At 46.8% G+C, this 22,069-nt stretch overlaps 1 protein-coding gene across 1 annotated transcript in view; it reads right to left on the bottom strand.

Moving 5' to 3' along the window:
- Window positions 1-22,069, bottom strand: part of LOC119098865 (leukocyte elastase inhibitor) — a 47,970-nt gene that overhangs the window by 14,769 nt on the left and 11,132 nt on the right. The window contains exon 2 of the mRNA XM_037221910.1: window positions 10,472-11,215. Within this exon, the coding sequence (XP_037077805.1) occupies window positions 10,472-11,215 (744 nt within the window). The remainder of the gene's footprint in view (window positions 1-10,471; window positions 11,216-22,069) is intronic.

The following is a 22,069-nucleotide window of genomic DNA, read 5'->3' as shown; positions in this document are numbered from 1 at the left end:
GGCGTAATCCATTATTGAGAGATCCTTCCGCGAAATGCGTCGGCACAAGCCTTTCATCATGTCTGTGGTGCAAGTTTTTCATCTTGCACCACAGGATATGGACTGATAACTACCTTTGCTTACAGGCACGTCACTAACAAAAGATTTGCCAGCATAATGCCAAGCATGCACGCAGGCTGCAGCATCCTAGATACGGTTTGCAATGCCTATTTTGGAGCAATGACCAAATAGATGCTCTCAGCCCTTACGTTCAACTTTAAGTATTCCCAGGAAGGCGGAATGGATAATTTTTCCTCCAACAAACTCTTACTCTATCAGTGTACGTCGCGTACATTTCACTGCGCTGTGCAGAGCCACGATTCCCAGTGCATTTACCTTCACGCGGCATGGCGATGCTTTCGGTGATAACGCTGCAAACGCTATGTGGTCTTCCTTGCCGATTCGAACAGCATTGAAAAGTTCCGGTTAAGCTCACATTTGGATAACATAAACAGTTCTTTCAGCACAACTTGGTTTCAGCTAAAAAATATGCTAACTTAAGACAAACCTTATGAATTTGGGCTGATATGCCTAAATCTAAAGTTATACCATCGTTCGAGCATGACAGCATGGCATTCTTTTATACTTACATCACCCCAAATACGCAATTTTGGTCTGGTTCGTTGTGCGGACTTTATTTGATTTTCCGAACAAATTTCGAAGGCAAAGTCTCGATGAACCAAACATGTGGCAGTGCATCGTAGCAAACGGATTAGCACACCATTTGTCAGCATTTGGCATATTATGCAACCAGTGTAACAGCGGAGGAAAGACGATATAGCGGTCAGCCGACATTCGTTCAACGAAAGGACGGACGCAGGACAAGTTTGCTCGACTTTTCAGCACTTAGATTACTGGGAATGTACCACATTTGAAGACACTGAAGCAAGTTTCAGATATGATGCAATAAGCTCACTTATAACCATCGCTATACTTTGAAGTGGACAAGACTGCTCTAGACAGCGTAATATCTCTGTTTAGTAAACTTGCTCCTTAATTCGCCATTTCTTGATTAACTCATCATACCTTGCACAACATTGGTTGAGAGTCAATTGACTGCTGTTATATTCGGAAATCGTGCGCACGAACGTCAGATGTGAACATCTAGGCAACCATTTTGTTCTTGGTCTTGGTCGACGTATGGCTAATAGAATGACAGAATTTGAATGAAATTATTATGGCGTCATGGATGACCGGGGACTATGATGTAGTCTCCAAAACAGTCAACTCATCTTCACGGACGTGTAGCTCAGGAGCTAGAGGGGTTTAGGTCTTAAGAAACGCAGGGATGTGAACAACACCGAATGATCTTGAAGATGGGCATTCAGCTTAAAATCCCATGCAAATGTTGAACAGTCCCTTTAGTTCTTAGACTTTGTTGTGTAAGTACTAGGAAGTGGACGTATAGTTACTAAACGGAAACAATCTGAGATAGTCACAAGTCATTTCAATAATGTTGGCTTCCAAAGATGTGTTGGGTGCCGATTAAATACGTCCATTTCCGCGTCACGGGCGTAACTTCACTGCTAGTTGGGATGCAGCTGCATCCACAGCATCTCAGGAAAATTAAATTACACCTATGGTTCTTCAAGCATAGCATGAAGCTAACAGAACTTGTCCAAAGCATGTTCATAAGATGTAGCCTGGTGCTGCAAATAACGAGTGCCTTTCGTATTTAAGCACATATTTTACACAACGGAGGTCAAACCACGGTACGAGGGACCCATCCAGGCAAGTGAACTTGAGCTTTGTTTAAGGGCTGGCATGTTTGGCTCTTGATTTCATTGCTGTGCTTTAAACCCCATTTTCAAAACATTAAACGCCTTACAGGCATGGTGCCACCTTCTAAAATATTGGGGCTAAGCCGATGAGGTTGACCTGTCACGTGCCCACAAAGCCTTTTTTCTCTCTGGATATTGGCCACTTCCATTTACATCTTAAGTTTAAAGCATAACTTTTAAGGAAATCAGGTTGCAATGTCCAAAAATGGCACATCATTATGGGCAACCAAATTAACAATCTACACGCAGCAGAGCATTGTACCTGCAGAATACTCCCTGTTTCGTATTCTGGACTGTCAAGGGAAGTGTACTACCCTAGGGCCGTATTTTTGTATAAAAAAGAAACATGCCCTATTGAAGCCTCAGGACTAGTTACGGCTAAAAATAGTACTGGGTAGTGCCACTGCAGCACCGTTAAGACATAATTGGGAATAAATTTGAATCATTTTCGAGTCAAAATCATGCCATCAACGCGGCCAACCCAGTGCTGCTATGCTTCTTTCCCTCGGTCGCTATCACCGTCGTCGTTGTCATGACAACCTACACGGGCACATCCATCCGGAGTGCTTTATGCTTTGTTACCATTTCTTGCACACACATTTTGACACGTTAGTTGTCTGCAGACATTACAGACACACAAGTTGGAAAAAGCGAGGCAAATGAAATGCGTTGCTTTCACATTGGTGAGCAGCGAGTCACATGAGATTTCTCCCGCGGAGTTGGCTACTGCAAATCACAATTCTGAGCTATTCAGAAGGATTTCGAGAAGACTGGCATCGCTGATCGCATTGGATGGGTCTGATGTAACAATAAGTGAACCTTACGAAAACGGGGATGCTCCCTTCAAGTGGCCCACTTAGAGCACACCTTTTTCGTGATCCTACGGACGGAATCATTAATGACTACAGTATCACTGGTCATGGTTTTCCATTTAACTGTCAGCTGAACACCATCCGTCATGGTTGCATGACAAACACAATTACCACTGTTGGGGAAATGATGGGTAACTTTCATCTAGGCCACCCAATACTTCCGAAAGCTGCCATGCATTGCAGTGAATTGTTCTTTATTGCAGTCCAGGTGTTTTTGTGAGCAACATATGTCAAAAATTTGCAGAAGCACTGATATATCATATAGAGATGCTGGCAGGACAAAATCATAAAGAGGCTTCAGGGCACTATTTAGTACAAAATGGCACACTGTCAATGATGTGTCAAAGTTCTCAGTATACTAAAAATTGGGATAAATTTCCCGCATTTTTTGGCCCGGTATTCCATTTTTGTTCCTATCCATTAGGGGAGAGGCTTAGAACAACACTCGAGTGGTTTCAAGTCAGCACTGGAGGGGCTCATGTTCCCCAAATAAAATATAAAGCCTACTTCTGCCTACAGCTGTCTTAAACTACAAAACAGGATTGATTCCTTTGTCTCCAGGAGTACCCTGCCACTTCATGTGGGGCAAATGACATCATATACTCTCTTACCCCTGCAAATACCCTATTTGACTATGACGCTGTGCATTCAAAATGGCTTCACTCCCTGGGTTTTGCCTGCTTTTCTCTCCCTTTTTGGAAGAGGCGGTGCTGGAGCCCAAGTTGAGGGGGCTGGAGTCTGCCCTACTCCAAATGATAATAGGGAACTGAACCCCTGGGCTTTGACCTAAGTGCCTTCCCAGGCTATGCGCCAATGTGAACAAATATCTTTACTCTGCAGGCCCAGTTTGCAAACCATACTTTGGGTGCCAGGAAAACGTTTTAGACAGCCAGAGTCCTGATTCTGTCAAATAAAAGTACCAAAGCACTTTCTGACCTTGCATCAGACCTCTAGTAAAATCTCCTTGGATTTTCCACGGGGCCCAGAAACATAACATTTTTGTCCTGTCGGGTGGTGGTGGTGGGGGGGGGGGAGGGGGAGGGGCTTGATACAGACGACTCTCCTTGGATCCATCTTGGCATAAACTGCCATGCAATTACAATTGCACCATAACTTGATTCCTGATAACATAAGCTTCTATCTAAGATGCCTGCTAATCTTGCTGCTCCTGCCAATGGTTTTCAAGGCTTAGCGATGTATTCAATTATCACTTTGTACTTTTGCGTCATTTATTCTGATCCTGAGTTTCCATCCTGGACTGACACATTGATGGGGCCACCCTGCACCTTTAAAGGCTACCGCAAATTACAGTCAATCTTTCTTTATCCCAGCACAGGCGTTATCATTCGAAAACATTGCCAACCATTTGCGGACTGGCTTAAAAAATAAAGGAGTTAGCATGTCAAAAATATTAGATACATACGGGTACCTATTTATACGATACCTATTTGGTACAAAATTAACATGATACCTATAGTGATGTTTTAGTACCTACTAAATAACATACCAATAATTAGGATTATCGTTCAGTATTTTTCGGCCCAGTATTCCCACTTTACTCAGACGCATTGAGGGGTCTCAGAGGAGCAGGGGAGAGGGAGCTCAGGCCCCCCACAAAAATATGTAAAGTGGGCTCCTGGTGTTCCCACCAATCGGGTATATACTTTACAAATTCCGAATAAATTGCGAATAACCATCTTTTAAGCCAAGTAGTTTCAAACGGAACCGAACAAAATCTAACTATGACGCACACGATTTGAATCAATTCCCAATCCGATGCAGTTTAATAACCACTGGAGCCGAACGTATTCCAGTGAACAAAGAATCTCATAGTCGGATTTGATCCGCTGGAATCAAGCACAAGTCTGCTGATAACAAAGGTGAGAATGATGAAGCAAGAATGGTGCCACGTGCAATCAGTATCAGCAGGGACATTTGCGACCTAAGTCGGAACGTACAACCATATTTATGTTGCTTCTTCACACCATGTGCTCGCGTAATATACACGCATTTCACATGTGGAACATGACGTGCATCAGCAGTTCCTGCATCCACCAGCGTGCCTCGCCTGCGCCCACGCTGCCAACGAAGAGCGGCGGTTAAAAGCTGAATACGATTCAAGGCGGTTATAAAAAATCGCCAACCTCTATGCAGGAATCGTGCCCGGCAGACATAAGTCTTATCGCATGCCGGATAACTTGAGATAACCAGGCCCGCTAAAGTCCCAATATCTCGCTGGCGTGCTGAATGCTGACATCTCACAAACATGATCGTGATTCACTGCGCCAATCTGAGCCCCCTGAAAAATAAACCTAAGTTTTTCTGACACGTTGTGACGTGATCTTGTGCGATGTTGGAGCCACTTCCTTTAAAATGATTTCTTCATTTCTGGCATACGTGTCCCTTTTTGATTCACTGATTCTGTGGCCAGGAATTATGTATCTGTGCTTTTGTATGGGTGCACACTTTTATCAAATGAGAAAATGTTGTCTGATTGTGGGATGCTAGGCCAACAATAGCCACACCGTGTGTTGAGAGTCCATAAATGTGTCCTAAATGAAAAAAAATTTCACCTGCTGAAGAGAATTGATCGTACCTGTGCATTGCGAAAACAGGTGATCAAACGCGTGTCGTTAATTGTAAGTTATATATTTAGTCCAAGCAAAAAGGAACCCTCAGCCTAAGGACATCTACGGGGTGAAGGTTCTTGGCTTGTTCTAAACAAACTTACAACCCTAGATGACCTGAGGCCGAAAGCTCGGTATCCTATTTTTGCTTTATTTAGACATATGAAATACAGCCATCTTCATACGGTTGACCATCTTTAACCTTGTGCCATCATGCCAGAAAACCTTCGTAACCTAAAACTTCATTTGTCGAGCCGAACCTTTCAGCATAAGATATGGGCACACGATTTGCATCGTGTATTATTCAATATTAACGTGACCAGATCATCTAGAAACTTTGACGCTTCCATCACATTCCCTTTTCTCAATTTTCAAAAACCACTGTCTCACGAAATTGCTATTACGAAAGCAGTTTGATAGCATGCTATGAAATCATACTTCGAAGAAAAATGAACATAACAAACTTACCACAGCGTATTTTTCTCATGGCACTTCCAAATGTCCTAATCGCTCGCGTCACCTAAGAGAAAAAGCTGCACGCCAGGTGTAAAAGTTGACAGAACAATTCACAAACTCATGGCAATTAGCACGCATCGGAAGATGTCGGGCATCCCTTAATGTGTGGATAAAATGTCATGTCGGTGTCCTCTAATGTACGGCATGCTTGGACCACCACCACGTTGCTTTGAGAGCAGTAAGCAAACTGACTGGACAGTGAAATTTATTTTACGCACAAAGTTTATCTTAAACACTGTGATGCCAGTTTTTAACTATAAATGAAAAGGAAGAGAGTGAAATTTTAATCTGTATATCACTAAAACGTGCTACAAATGTCATCCCTCTACCTCATCTCAACAGACCACAAGTCATATCTTCTAAAATCGCAGGCATGAACTGATGGCTTGACACTGACGGAGTAAAAATATTAGATGTTTTAAGTCATGGGAAGCGCCCTAATTTCACTACACTACACAAAATGACAACCACTTTTCGAAAGCGTCACAATCGTCACGGTATCACAACCCGTATTCAAGAAGCAAAGGCAGTCTCGTAAATGGTGTTTACAGTTTTAAGTGGATACATCATGCCATAACACGGTATAAATACCACATCGTAGCTTTGGACTGATCCAAATTTCCTTCTCACCACCATTCCTGCTCGATCCCGACACCATCGCCGTGCCCTTTGTGTGACGCTGCGTACAAGCAGGGTAGCAATCGCACGTTGTCCACAAACATTTGTCCTTTCATTGACCACAAAAAATTGCACCAATGATGTCCAGAAAGTCTGTTTACATGTAACATAGCCTGCTGACTGCAGTCATCTGCTTAGCTGACGTAATATGTTCACATCAAATTATTTTTTTCACACGGACCTGTTTGCAGATACATGTATTGGAAGAAATGGAAAAGCAGACAGATTTAACACGTTTGTGAGACATGCATGTTAAAACTAATAGAAGGCACGGCCATGGTGAAACGTATGTATGTATCATATGTAAGAGCCCTATTATTGCGTTGGTAAATTGCACATTCCTCAGGGGTAAATAGACCAACTTTATGCTACTACTGTTCTAGTTTCGAAAACTGCTACGCATTTGATACACCAGTAACTGCAAAACTGTCTCGACAAGTGAACAAGACAAGAACAATGAAAGACACAGAGTTTCCTATTCCTTTCATTGATATGTGTTGTTGACTGAGAGTTGTGATGTGTGGTGTGTGAATGAAACAAAAAAGTTTGTGCGCGTTTCACCCTCACAATTACAGTCAAATGCGGTATGTAGTTTTATTTGAATGACCCATCGAACTACTCCTCGATTAAATCAGACAAGGTATGAAAATTTGTGTTGTTAACATGACTTTTTCAGTGAACGCTTTACCGGCAGTTATTAAATTTGTGCAACCCGGTTTACTAGTATATTTTATCTGCTAAGGTTTTGATGTCACTGGCGCCGCCGCTGTAAAAGGGAAGATAAGATTTTTCATAAATGTATTATTTGTGGCTGCACTTTCTCTTATTTGCATGGTTTTGAAAGCTAAAAGATTGCATAATACCTTATTTTGCTCATAACTTTTGACTCGCATGAATCCGCCGAGTCTCGCCCACAACAAGTTCCGCGAGCTCACGTGGGTCAGATTTTGACGAGTTGACGGGTTGAAAGGTTACGTCTCTAGTTTACACCGAGCCCGGCGCGCATGCACCACCGCCGACTCTACTCGCACGCACCACTGCCGATCATGCGTGTGTACAGATCCCGTCTCACGCGTACCGAGCCCGTACCCCTTGTACAGGGGCCGCGGCACGGGCGCAGCCGTGGCCCGGTGGCCGGCGGCCGGGCCAAATTCGGAGCCCGCTATCTGGCGGTCGGACTCGCCGCCGATACCGGGAGAGCGATGCCGTTGTCAGGGGGACGTGACATCAGCGACACCTCCGCAGATAATCAGCGGCCTGCTGGGGCACCGCCGGCCGTCCGCGCCGAGCGCGCCGCCATACATGGCGCCGCTGGCGACGGTCGCCAAATGCGCCCGCGCAGCGACCGGCGTCCGGGCCCGGTCGCCAGATCTGTTGGCGGCGGTCCGTGCCGCGGTGACGTTACCGTTACCTTCGCCGTTTGCGTACGATCGTGCCAGGCCCTTTCCGGAGGGTGTCACGTGAGTAGCCAGATTATTCTAGTGAGCTACTTTGAAGGACTAAAGCTGAAGTAATTCACGGGAGCACAGAAGAGTGCTGGAAGTGAATGGGGAGACATAAGCCTGCCTCTCCCCACGGAGTTGGTTTGGGGACTCCACTGGGTTCTGGCCGCCGATCCGGAGCCCTGGCTTAGTCGAGGCACATCAAGTCATAAAACTGAGGCCCGTTGGCAGTGTCCGGTAATAGATCAGCTTTTGTTCAGTTAATAAAAGGAACGCTCTGAGAAGTGTTTGAGAGTGATCCAGCCGATGGGTCTCTAGAATGCAACAGAGATTTTGCCGATGAAGAACTCTCGTCTTGGTGTTCAGTTTTACATGACTATGATCAATGCTCGGTGTTATGGCACGGAAGAAACACGATGTTGGCACGTACTGAATACCCTTTTAATCAGAATACAGGAAGATATCGTCAAGTGGCTGTCTGCTCCCGCAGCTCCATCGCCTGCCTTACAAGTCACCCATGGCGGTACCTGGCTTCGAGAGGCTTTGAGCGCTTGCAATTTGCCCCTGACTGGGATGGCCTGCAGCAGGTGGCGGCGGCCGTTCTATATCAGATTGGGTCAGAGAGCAGGGCAAATCGTGCCGAGCATTGCGGCACGTTACACTCTCGCCACAAAATTCTACTGAATGCCGGCCAGCGTGGCGGAACTTTGCTATCAGATTGTGGGGTCAGGGTTCACAAACAAGCACTGCTTAGCGTGAGCTCTGATCCCAGAAATCCACCCAATCAGAAAGGTTCGGGCTAAATTGATAAAAGCAAAACAAATTAATCCTCTAAAACATCCTCTAAGACGAAAACGCAATGGTTGAACAGACATGCCGGCGACCAAAACCGGGGGCACCAGGTGGTCGGCCGGCGCTCGGCTACGGCGATCGTCACGTCCCAATCCGGACCAGAAAGGAAACGAAAACGGGGTTTAACGCTCGGCCGCCCGGGGGATTGCAATCGCTCCCACTCTGATTTTGTGGGAAAACTTCTGCAGCGATCCAGATCGTTTCGCATTCGCTAAAACAACACATTCGAGGAACGATCATTTTGGCCCTGGGTCAGGTCACGAAAATGCGATGTCATTTCTGAAGGAAGCCCAGCCGTCTGCGCTTCTGGAGACAACGTTATGATATCGCCCGTCATAGCTTGAATTGCTCAGTGAATCACACCAACATTGCATCATCGTTACATTAACTTTGCATTAGTTAAAAGATACCAGCCAGGGTCGATCGCACGATACGAGCCCGCGTCTGGTCATCATCATACGTGACACGCTAGGTCCAGACCTTAGGAGGACATCATTTTAATGACCATGGTGTGAAAGACATAGGAGCATTATGGCTAAGCCACAGGATCTCAAAGACATCAAGCAATTTTCACTTAAATTCGCTAAAATGTGTTCGCTTAAATGTGTTACGTGATTTTTTAACCATTATCCTGTGATAACAAACGGAGGGGCAACAACTCTACGAGGATCACTGCTGGCCGAACACCTCAGGCGGTGCCATGGTGTTCACAGCACACTCATGTATGTTATGGATGCCGAACAACTACCGCTCACTTCGGTGCAGCTCTACCTCATACGCGCGGCCACACTGCAGCTGTGTCGCGCGAGTTATTTAACAAATGGCTTTTGTCTATGCATGTTAAAGCTTGTTCCCTGAGCTTCCAAGCACCAACGCTAAATTTTTAAGCAATAGATGCTGTTCAAGGCTTGAAGCATTTCAATCAAATCATCATTTCAACCGTTTCAATTTCCCACCGCGCACCGCAGCGCACCAAGCGTCATGACAGAGCCTCTCGTCAGACCTCGGAAAGCCTCGTATTAAACCAAATGGCCGCTTGCAGCACCACACGACGTGCCTCTCACACCCCATAATATAGCCTCTCACCGTGCCGAATGACGTAAGTTTTCACGTCTCACAACACGGCCTCTCACTAAGCCATACAATAGTCTCTCACACTGCACGAAAATGCACAACACATAGCCCACACTCACTACCGTAAGACACTCTCTCACCGCTCCCACGGCACCAAACGGCGCAACGCTCGAGCTCGGCCAGACAGCGCACTGCAGCACGCTCAGTACACCCTCTCACCACACCGGCAGGACTCCTAACCCATCCGGCGCTAGCGCTAGTGCTTACCTCACCACACCGGCAGGACTCCCAGCCCAACCGGCGCCAGTGCTAGTGCTTACCTCACCACACCGCCAGGACTCCCAGCCCATCCGGCGCCAGCGCTAGTGCTTACCTCACGACACCGCCAGGACTCCCAGCCCGCCCGGCGCCAGCGCTAGTGCTTACCTCACCACACCGCCAGGACTTCCAGCCCACCCGGCGCCAGCGCTATTGCTTATCTCACCACACCGCCAGGACTCCCAGCCCACTCGGCGCCAGCGCTAGTGCTTACCTCACCACAACGCCAGGACCCCCAGCCCACCCGGCGCCAGCGCTAGTGCTTACCTCACCTTTGCGACGGCTTGGAGAAGAAGAGGCCCTTGCTGAAGGTGCGCGCTGGATCGAACGGGTGCATCCAGCTGCCGTGGAAGTGAGCGCGTGAGACCAGCAGCAGTACGGGGTTGTCGGCCAACGCCGCCTCCAGGTCCGGCAGCTGGCGGACGCCAGAGCCGACGGGCGAATCGGGGCCGGAGCCGGAATCGGAGCCGGAGCCGGATCCGGCGGCGGACATCAGCCAGGTGGCCAGGTCCTCCTGCGCCGAAGGTGCTCCGAGGTTGAGATAGTTGACAGAGCGGCGGTAGAACTCGTCGAGCGCGCGCGCGTAGACGTCTGCCGGCGTCACCCCGTTGGTGAGCAGCAGGTCGGCATCCTCTTGGAAGTGGCGGTAGTAGTAGGGGTTGTCCAGCACTTGCGTCACCTCCTTGAAGGCGCGCTGCACGCTCGCGTAGCTGATGTTGTGGAAGCGTAGGACAGCGCGCAGCTGCGCCGACGACAGCGACTCTGAGCCTGCGCCGAGGAACAGCATCGACAGCAGCGAGAACACCGAATACGGCGAGATCAGCAGGTTCTGCTGCCGGTCGTCCGTCACGTTGGCCAGCGTGCCGTACATGTTCAACGTGAAGTCGAAGTGGGCGCGCGACAGCAGCTGCAGCAGGTCAGAGCTGGCCGTGCAGCTCCAGACGGCGACGTAGCTGGCCAGCAGCAGCGCCAAGCCCCAGCGCCGAGAGGAAGCCAGCGACGGGATCATGGTAAGCCTGCGGGGAGCGACACGCGCCCTATCAGACGCGGTGACGCTGCGACAGCGCTCAGGCACGGCGGCATCCGTCCCACGACATGACACCGATGCAGTGCCAACGGTCATATCAGGTGACACTAGCTAGACACGGCCGCGGCGCTAAGACATGATGTAGCGACAGCCACGGCGGTGCTGACACTGCAACGCCTGTCATACACCGGGGCCAGTTGGCGTTGATGAGACGCGGCAGCCCAACCAGCAGCCTGGTTTCGATCCCAACCGGGATATTCCGACCGTTTCCCAACTTTCTGGCTGAGGAATGACTAAGATGGGCGCCGAGAGTGTGATGCTTTGGTTGAGAGTGCCAAGCTGCTCCGAGCCGTTTCGCAATGTTTCCCAAGGCGACGTGTCCGGAGCGTTCCTCGAACCGCTTAGAGGAATTACGCATCGGAAAATGTTCCACCCTATCGAGATTTGCCTGCTTTTCCTCAAACGGCCGGCCGAGCGTCTCCCGAGCCGCCTTTGGTGAAGACGCACTGAAACATATTTTTCGACAAGTAAATCTCGAGCATACCGGCCAGGATGTCTCTGGAAATCCCAAGTTTCCCCAAGCGATGACCGTTGGCAAGGGTTTGATCGGAGAACGCTTAGAAAATCGCAAGCATTTCTCAGGCAGGTTTGGGAAAGTCGGGGTTTTCCAACTTTTCTCCAACCTTCCCTGACCTTTCCCAACCTTTCGCGACCTTTCTCCAACCAAATGACTGGGTGGGGACGCCGACCAGGCATCAAGACATCGTGACGCCGGTCAGGTCAGACACTGTGACGCCTTTCAAGCACGGCGCCACCGAAACAGTTACGACAGTGCGACACAGTTGCGACAGTGTGACGCCGTAGTGCCATGCCGGTGGGGCGCCACGGAACTGACGGTCCGCGGGTCCGGTTACGTGGGACCGGCGCCGGAGACTGAGACAGCGCTCGTGCTTACCGGTCAACTATCACAGATTGCCCTTGCACTAGCTGTTGGGATCCACACTTCGAGAATCGATAGCCGCTTCCAAACTCCCGCGAGGTTCTCCCGTGTGAGGTTATAAATTTCAGCCTTAAAGCTGCAGAAAGTGGTACAATCTGCGGGAGCTGTGAACTTGTTTTGTTTTGTTTTGTTTTGGGGTCCGATACTGTACACAAGTGTTCCGCACAAACTGGGAAGGGAATGATCAGCGTAGCTGACAGGAATTCATTCAGCAGCGCCCGGACCCTCCCGGGACACCATATTTTGAGGAAGGCATATTGGATTCCATTTCCGTCACACGGATGGCGGGATGTCTCAGTGCGAAGCCCCTGTCTGCAGCTCCGAACCGGCTGACCATGGCTGCGCCGTCTCCTGACTGTAGCCATCCCGCGCGGGCAGGGCATCCTGATTAGAGAGTGGACGCACTGAATAACGCCCCGTCATCTTTCCATCTATTCATTCGGCCACCCAAGTGTTAGTCGGAGGGTTTATTACGGCCTGCATTGGCATGAATGAATGCCAAAGCAGAGGCGCTCGGACTTGCATGAATCGTGCCGCTCCCGTTACGGAAGTGCCAAGATCAAACAGCTTGAAATTCAAATATCACCTGGTTGGGAATCGGTGGTGAGTCCAGGACTGATAGCATGCAAATACTGCGGCTGAATAGGGTAGTCAGGACATGGGCCATTCATTCATTTTGGCCGTGGGGATGGAGACCCTAAGCCAGGTACTCGGCTGAATTCTGATAACGTTGAGTCAATTTTTTTGCCGCTCGGAAATAAACCGACAGCAAAAGCCAGATGTATCACGAAGGCATGCCGCTTAGTCTTTCATTTGAACGCGAATCTGGCGGCGCATGACCAAAAACCCTGCCGAAGCAATAGACCAATCATGCCGCCCGATTTATATTTGCGCCCCTCCTCCCTTTCAGGAGTCCCGACAGACAGGGCGTCGCTGGAAATCCCGGCGGAGTTGGCCTGCCGCCAGAAATTGGATGTGCTGCGGTCACCACTTCGGAGGTCGGTTGTCTCCGTCCGGCGCGGCCTCGTCCGGCCTTTGCCGGCCGCTACGCGCCCCGGTGACGTCAGCCAGTGACGTCACAGGGGCGCTCCACCCACCGGCGACGCGGCCGGCACCGTCGTCTAGCAGCTACCGGTAAGAGTGCCGGCGAGCAGGCGCGGTGCTGGGTGGGAGGAGACCGTCACCCAGCGATGGACTTCCCCCCGGTTGCGAATCGGCTGTCCACCGGCCGACCGGCCGGCGGGCAGCCGATTTTAGTGCTACATAGTGGGTTTAGTACACTTGTATTATCATTTTAAAGCTATATTTAGTTAACATATTTTTCATTTTAATACATTTAGCACGCCGTTTCTCATAATGCGGGCTAATATAGGGTGGAAAGTGTGATACGACTACGCCGCCGTCTCCAAATTGCTTGAATTAAGAGTCCCGCAAAAAAACAACGGTGGATTAATCTCGACGACATATCAATGGTTCTAGGCGAGTAATGGATGCTTATAGGTCAGATCAAAACCCTTTTCCCTGAAAAACGACCTGTTTTGGCTCTCCACGATAATATTTATGAACGATGTCAGCAGCACCATGCAAATTTAAACAGACGTGTTCTTTGTTTATTTCTGGGCACTGTTGTATGCAGTGTGTGGTTGGAGCATACACTTACGCCGCAGGGTTCCGTTAATGCAACAGTGAAGCCCACCGCCCGCGATCGGTTGATTCGTCGATTGTCGACATGGCTTGTAATGCTCGTAAAAACGTCGAAACGCAGACAACAGAAATGCTATAGACTAGTTTTGGTGTCAAAACACGTGCCATGAATGCCTTACAGGCTACCGGAAATTTGGGCGAGATTGCGCGACCTGCTGGAGAGATATTTCTAGAAAACCCCTAGGGGAGCATCAACCCGTCCCTCCCTTAGCGCAAGTGTTGAGTCTTTTTCTTATCTACGTTCCTGGGTCTCAGCCCTTGCGTACCATTCCCAAAAACACCAATAAGATCCTCCTATCCAGCAAACCGCAATTGCATCATGCATGTTTTTACAAAAATGTTTTCAAATGTTTCGGAGGCCTTTCCAACCGAGATTTCATCGCAGGTGCTGTGTCCTAAGGAACAAACTCGAATAACTGGTTGAAATGTTTTAACAAACATAGCAGCGTACTCTTTCGTGACAACGGCTAGTGTCTTAGATACCTGTTTGTCCCAAAACTGTCGTATAATTTGTTTTATGTAACCGGCCCAAAACTTCATCCGTGTTCATAAGTTTTTGGTCAACTGAGTTTTCACAATTTGATCGACGTCACTTTTCCTCACGTTTGAAACGCGAAACGAACTAAAGGGCCTTCAACTTTTCACTAATCTTTAAAAAGCGTTCGGATGGAGTCAAATTGCCCCCCCCCCGAGGATTTTCCCAAAATGGTTTCCGAACGGAGGGGCGTGGTCGCGCCAAATTTTGTGTACGCGTAGACAATTTAATCGCGGATCGTTTCGCATCAGTAATTTAGATGTACCTTGTAAGTTCACTGAAGTATGGCGCGTATAAGTCAGGCCACAGCTTCAGCAAAGTCAATTTCAAGGGAATCGTTCAATCTGATGGAACAACGGAGTGTTAGAGGAAGCCATACATCTCTGAGACACTTTCTTAGGCAAGAGGCCTAGGGCCAGATATTATGGTTACACCAAGGTCCAGACCAGCCTGTGTTATTGCTCTAGGGCTTGCTCTGTGCTGTACTTTCTGGTGCTCATTTCGAATTTATTAATCACAGGAACCTCATCAGACATCTTCCATGGACGTCTTATAGGTCAGAATAGGTCACTGAACTAAAATGACCCATGTCAGCATTTCATTTTTAGGAACATACTGCCTAGCCTAACCTTTGTCGCTTATTCAAGTGCAAAATTCAAAGCAGTCTTCCATGAGTTTGGCCCCCATGACCTTCGAAAGGTCAGACAAGGAAGTTCACTGACTTTGTATAAGCATGTAACCTTTTGCTTAGGGCAGGTATCTAAGTATTGGGGACACTTTTGAGACCAAATCGGAGTTTGACATTGTTTGACCTTATTTGACCTGAGTTTCATAACCTAGAAGGATTAAGCTTTGACCTAAGTGAGTTCACGTACAGACCAATACGCCCTATAAATTTAGCGTCTTTAGCCCTCTTAGGTCTTGAGATCTCAGGGGGGTCAAATTGACCCCCCACCCGAGCAAAAGGTGTTCAACCGGCCACCAGGGTGTGTGTTAAAATATTATATAATAGGTTATCATAATGCCTTCCTTCAAGACATACACACCCTTGTAGTGCAAAACGGATCCTGTGACTAGCATTCCACTTGATACCTGAAGCTCGTTCTTTTTTCCCCTCGGCCCATAAACGGCCCGTAAACTCGTAATCAGCTGAAAACTGCGCACAGCAAGCCTGGTGTTCTCTTCGTAAGGAGCTTAGACTTATTTGGAACATCCCACTATCATACTGTCAGCTTCAAAGCTTATTTAGACCAAGTGCTGACCGACACCTTACGTAATCCCCTCTGATTAAATCGGAACCAAGAATGCAAATATCTTAGACAGCTACCGAAGTTCAGCAACTCCGGAATCTAAGCTGAGATTAGAAAGTAATTCCGTGATACCAGCAGTTGATCACACAGGTACACCTAAGGTGATTTGGACTGATATTCAGTAACATTAGTTTACTTATTTGCAGTAGATATGCAAGGCCTTTCTCCAATTGGTTTTTGCATGCTCATTTTTCAAGATAAGAGTGTCCAGGAGTCTACTGTTGTCAGGAAACGGTGGAAAAACGTCTGTCTAACGACGGCTAAATGACTAAAGCATGCCGAAGACCAAGCAATTGCAGATTCATTTCAGCCTAAGTTCGCTCGGAACAGAGCTTGTCTGACATTGTTGCCAGAACGCTATTTTCCTCGAGCACCGCACAATGAAAAGTGCTTTCAAGTTCATCAACACGATCAGTTGCATAAAATCGACCGCAGACCTGTTTTCCGGAAAGAGCTAGTCCAAAGAGGCGCCTTTTCCGTATGATACGGGTGGCATGTCACCGGTCGCGTGTCCAAGCGATGCCACAGACACCCGAATGGGAAGCAAGGGTGGTCCGTCAGATATCAATTATTACTGTCTGCAATGGCTCATACAAGCGAACCGTATGACAATTGCATTCTGTATTGCATTGCATTGTTAAGCTGTATGTATTACTAAGTATTAATACCTGCATTGTGTTCCTGTATACTGGTCACTGTATAAGGCACCATATCCGACGAATGCGATGAAGTCCTTGTCAGAACCTTCCATGATAACGCAAAGTCATAATACGTTATCAAAATCAGTAGAGAAATGAAGTAGTTTGAAATCACACATCGGGAATCAAAGGATTTGCGTCAGTGTTGTTTTTGCTACCCGTTCGGTGTTCATTGTGCTTTTTTGGAAACGTGGTTGGAAACGTGGGTCTCAGTTATAATCAGGTGATCATGATGCGTTGCGTTGTCATGATGTTCGTTTTGCACAACTCCTTTGAAAATACAAGGACGAAACACGGTCCTCATTGTTATCTTGAGGGGACAGAGATTTCATGGATTTCTGTTGATTATGTGCAAAGAAAGACAGAGTGTCTGGCTGAGAACAAACAACTTTTGCCCAGATTACTAGCACTTAAACGCCAACTTCGTTAGACAAGGATGGCATCGCGTGAAAGCGTTAATACGATCCCTTGCTGCTGCATAGTCGTGCTGAAACAAAAGCTTCAGGAGCAGGTTGGTAGTTCCGCACGTCCTCTACCTTTGTAACAGCGAATTTCGCTAGCCACTTATGGTTGACCTCTTTGCTCGGTTGAACGATGTCAAAGTCGCGGTTTTGCCGTCTTTTTATAGGCTTGTACTTGGTCATAAGTTTGACTTTTAAACCCGAAGTGGTTCGCGTCAACACCACCGTTTACTTCCAAGAAGCAGTGAAATATGATCTGAGGTCATTCCATGACCTTTTGTGTTCCATGGCACCGGAAGGTCTTACGTTTACAATCATGACACTCGGTCATCAATGCACACTAAAGGTCTAGCATAATGTCGATGGTTTTGTAAGAATAGGACGCCGATTTGTTGAAACTGAACTAACATGCCCCTAGTTTTTCGGCATTGCAAACTGGGAGATCACACTCTCACAATGATGGGCCTTCAATATACCAGCTGTTGGTCAAATATCGTGACCAAAAAAGCATTTTAAAGGTCACGATTCACAGTGAGCACAATTTCGAAACGTCGAGTTTTGTCAGAAGAGACAATGCTTCCTCTATAACGTTGCCTTACCATTACCCCTTGGTATACTGAATGTCTTTTATTAAAAACAAAAATATCTCAGCTCACAATACGGAAAATGATCTATCTCGTGATCAGGGGCGAGTCCGCATGACACCCTAAGGCTTATTTTTCCCAAATAATTTCCGAACCGTGCGGTAGAGTGACGCTAACCCCATATAGCTATAGATAACTAAATAACCGATAAGCCAATCTTGTGGTGTAACACTAAGCGCGTCTTTCATGTCACTGACCTATAGCAGGTGAAAGCCGGTTGACGGTTGTCGGCAACGACAATTTCTAGGGAATATTTATCTAATGCGACAACGGAGTGTTTGTTGATACCACATGCCGTCAACATTGCCTCTTAGACAAAAAGGCAATCTAAATTAGCATTACAATAATCCCATCAACCTTCTGCCAGATATGAAAGTCAGATAAGGGTCAAAGACAAAGGGCCTTTCTAAATGAAGACTGATTTGCATAACGTGGAAGCTTTTCACGCGCATTTCAGATTCCTTGACCACAAGGACGTCCAAAGATTTGTTGTTCCGACTTGGGAAAGACAAGGGAGAGTCGCCGCCTTAAAATGACCCCGATCAAGACTTTACTGTTGAAAGCGTACCCGTATAATAACTCTTCACACTCATTTCCAATTCAACTATCACAATAATGTCGAAGGTTTTTAGTAATTACGATCCCCTAAAGAATAGATAAGGCCGTTCACCTGATATGGTCCGAAGCAACCCGTTGCTCAGAAAATATATTTAAGCTATTGCTAGTTGCCTGAGGAGGTCTGAGAGCATTCCGATGCCAAGCTAACTTTGCCTAACTTTATTTGACCCAAAGGTAACAACCTACTGTCCTAGGAATTTGACTCCGATGAGTTTACGTAAAATCCTGTCTATTCTGTGCATTTGGTGAAACAATGTATGAATATTGAGGAGTGCGAAATTCGAAGTTAGCCCACCAACGGATGTAACAGTATCAATATCAACAACCAGCCTTCAGCACAAGGACCAAATATGTGATTGTTAAGCGCTCGGTACACCAAAGGTCACGCTATATCGGGATATGCGCCCATTTTGTCAATATACATACACAACGCTACCCAAGTGATGTAAAAAACATATTTTTTGGACTTAGGCAAGCCAAACATGTGCGGGTGTATTAGCTCACATGTTTTACCAATGATTCACATATCACACATAGCGCCAACAAATTTGTGCAGCGAGACCCAACAAAATTGTTTAGCACCTCAACTATTTAACTATGGCTCTGATCGACCCGGTGTTTTCAGGAGCGACTCAACAGCACACCTGTGATAATCCTATAAAACGGTTTGTAAAATTGGAAATGTGAACGTAAAGAATGACATTTAATCTTTCGCTATGGTGTAAGAAATGTTGAAATCGGTCATGAGCAGCGTACGTTCACTACGTAATATCAGCAATTGTTGCAGATTCGTCAGTGGCATTTACTCACAAGCCTGAACACGCTGTAAAGGGGGCTGAAATTAACTCAAATGGAAAAATCATGTAAGAACCGTCAACCTAAGTCATTAAAACTCTTGTTCCGTCTCAATTAAGAAGAACTAAATGCATCCTGGCAAAACAGTTTCGTTCATTGGGATAAGGCAAGACTGTACACTTTTCACGCCCGTGGCTGGCGCTACCAACGCTAGCTCCATCGCCCCGACCACGATTCCCTCACGTACATGTTTGATCACAGCCAATGAGAGCGCTCGCAATTCACGCCTGTTTTCCGGCCGATTTCCTAGAGGGCCTCGTTAACTGCATCCTTGGAGCGCCTAGCCGCTGACCAGTGCACTAGCCGAGACATCTGATCAGGTGGACTGCCGAGTGAAGGGCGTGCAGGAGAAAGATCGGAATTGAGTCAACGTTCCCCAGTCTTGGAAAAGGGCAGCGTTGAAAAAGGGCAAGCGCTGGAAAAGGCAAGCTTTGGGAATGGGAGTGTGAGCGCTAATTCCTGATATTTTTAACAGGAAGGGTCACGAAACCCAACACTTAGAAATACTTGTACGCAGGCGTTAAAGATTGTCTATGCATAAACCTCGAAGACAACTTCATAGTCGAGCAAGGATACCTCTGGATGCTCAAAATCTTAAGCAAGGAAGTCGAGTATCCTGTGTGGTATTTGGTACTGCACTAAAGCAAACAAATGGACAGACGATTTCAACAAAAGACAAAAAATGAGAGTGTGTTTGTGGGAGGCATGTTTATGTATGCATGGTCTGCGTGTGAACTTAAATGTGATCTATTGCGAATTAGTCATTAAGGGTGTGATGACTAATTGCGTAACATCAGTAACGTCAATGTTAGCACAGGTCACATATCTAATATGAAAGCTCTTTATGGGTTGTCCGAACGTTCACCTGAAAATAGGATAGCTTTACTGAGCAACGAATTGTTTGAGAAGAAACTAAGGACTTCGAGGACCCTTTAGCGGGAGAGTCGGCTTCACGCCGAAATGGACAATGGCAGAATGAAAGCATATCACCATGACTGATTATATATTACGCGGGTGCCACATTGAGCGCCGGTGTTTTGCTTTGTACGTACATTCCAACTGGTTTTGGAACATAATGACTGTTATAATGGTTAAGTTGACACGACGATCTCAAATTTCATTCATCTAAAAAATCAGACACGACGATTCTGTTCTACATGTTCTCGACCGTGTGGCGTCGACGGTGAGCCTTTTGCTGTAATCAGACTGGAGAAAGTTTTTTTTAGCTTGTCGGAACCAGAAATGCAAAACAGGACCTTTGCTGACTACAGTGTCACCAAACATAAACATAACCCATTTGTTGCTCATTTGCTTCCGCTAAATCAACAAGACCTCTAGATTTCTGTGTTTTATAGTGTGACCTGAATAAGTATTGTTTGTCGCGCGCTTGCAAGCTAGGACGTACTTCGCACTATGCTGACCGGTGGCAACAACGTCCATGGTTCACATGTTCAACAGACGTTTCCATCGTTGAATCGAGTACGCTGCGTCGAATGATATATTTATTTGAATCGTGGCCCGGAAGGATGGTTTTTAAGCGCATCACCATATATGTACATCCCTCAACGGAAGGTACTCGGCCTTACCCGCCAGCCAATTTGCTCTTAAAACCAGGCCAGAATTAAAAAGCGTGCGATAACAAGTGAAAAGAACAACTTCACTTCTAGATAAAGTGCGTGAAATGCCAGGGTAGCTGTTCAATGAAGAATTCCAGCATACCAGTTCTAAATCTTTTTTCAATGCTCTTGACATAGCTTAACACGCGCCCGGGTGGCCGGTTGGATAGCCTGCGCTCGTTTGGGGGGGGGAGGGGGGGGGGGCAATTTGACTCCTTGAGACCTCAGGAACTAAGAGAGCTATAGACACCAAATTCACAGGTGTATTGACCTGTACGTGAACGCACTTAGGTCGAAGTTTTGACCCTCCTAGGTCATGGTCTTTGAGTCAAATAAGGTCAAACAAGGTAAAATTTCAGGTTGGTCTCCAAAAGGGCCCTAGAAACTAGGCAACTGCTCTAACAGTTCACATGCTCATTAAGGTCAGTGACCTTGTTCGACCTTTCAAAGGTCAAAATAATGTTCCTAGGGACAAAATGTTGGCCTAGATCATTTCAGGTTAGTGACTTATTCTGACCCTTTTAAAAGTCCATGGAAGGTGTGTAATGTGGTTCCCGTTATCAATAAATTCGAAATGAGCACCAGAAACTACCCCATACGGCAACCCATAGAGCAATACAACAGGTTGGTTTTGACTCTGGTCTGATCTTCATACCTGACCCTATGTCAATGTTTTTTGCTTATCCAATTGTTGTGTTGCCTAAGAATGTATTTCAGAGATGTATGGCTCCGTCTAACACTCCGTTGTTGAATAAGATTGAACGATTCCCCAGAAATTGCCTTCTCTGAAACCATGGCCTTACGTTGCCATATGTCAGTGATCTTACAAGGTGCATCTAAATTGTTGATGTCATGCAATCCGCGATTCAATTGTCTAGAGCTATGCAAAATTTGGCACGGCTACGTCGCGCAGTTCGGAAAAGATTCCTGAAAGACCTTTGTGTGGTCAATTTGACCCGCACCCGAGTGCGTGTTAATGCAGCTAGCACCTGTGCCGTGCAAATTTCTCAATGGAAAACTGCCCCGAACATTTCGCTCACTCTGCCACATGGAGGAAGGTCTCGTGCATTAACACTGAAAAAAACAAGTACGAAACCTTTTGAGAGCACAAACGGGATACACACGACCGCACTAGCAGGTCCAATAAGATGGAGCACAGTCCTTGTAACATCTTACGTCATCCGAGCCAAACTCAGAAGTTTACGCAAACTCTTTAAAAAATAGCCCGTAATTATTTTTGGGTTCTTTAAACTTTGACCATACGACTTCCTTGGTTTCTTCAGAACATACCACACACAAAATACCTACACAAATATCAACATAGAGTGATGTTATTAGCTATAAACAAAGAATAGTAAACCAAATAATAAAAGGACCCGTCAACAGGCCACAGCCGGTGTAA

This window comes from Pollicipes pollicipes, unplaced genomic scaffold (assembly GCF_011947565.3).
Source record: "Pollicipes pollicipes isolate AB1234 unplaced genomic scaffold, Ppol_2.1 Scaffold_4740;HRSCAF=5597_pilon_pilon_pilon, whole genome shotgun sequence".
Lineage (NCBI taxonomy): Eukaryota > Metazoa > Arthropoda > Thecostraca > Pollicipedomorpha > Pollicipedidae > Pollicipes > Pollicipes pollicipes.
This window is presented reverse-complemented; position numbering and strand designations above follow the sequence as displayed.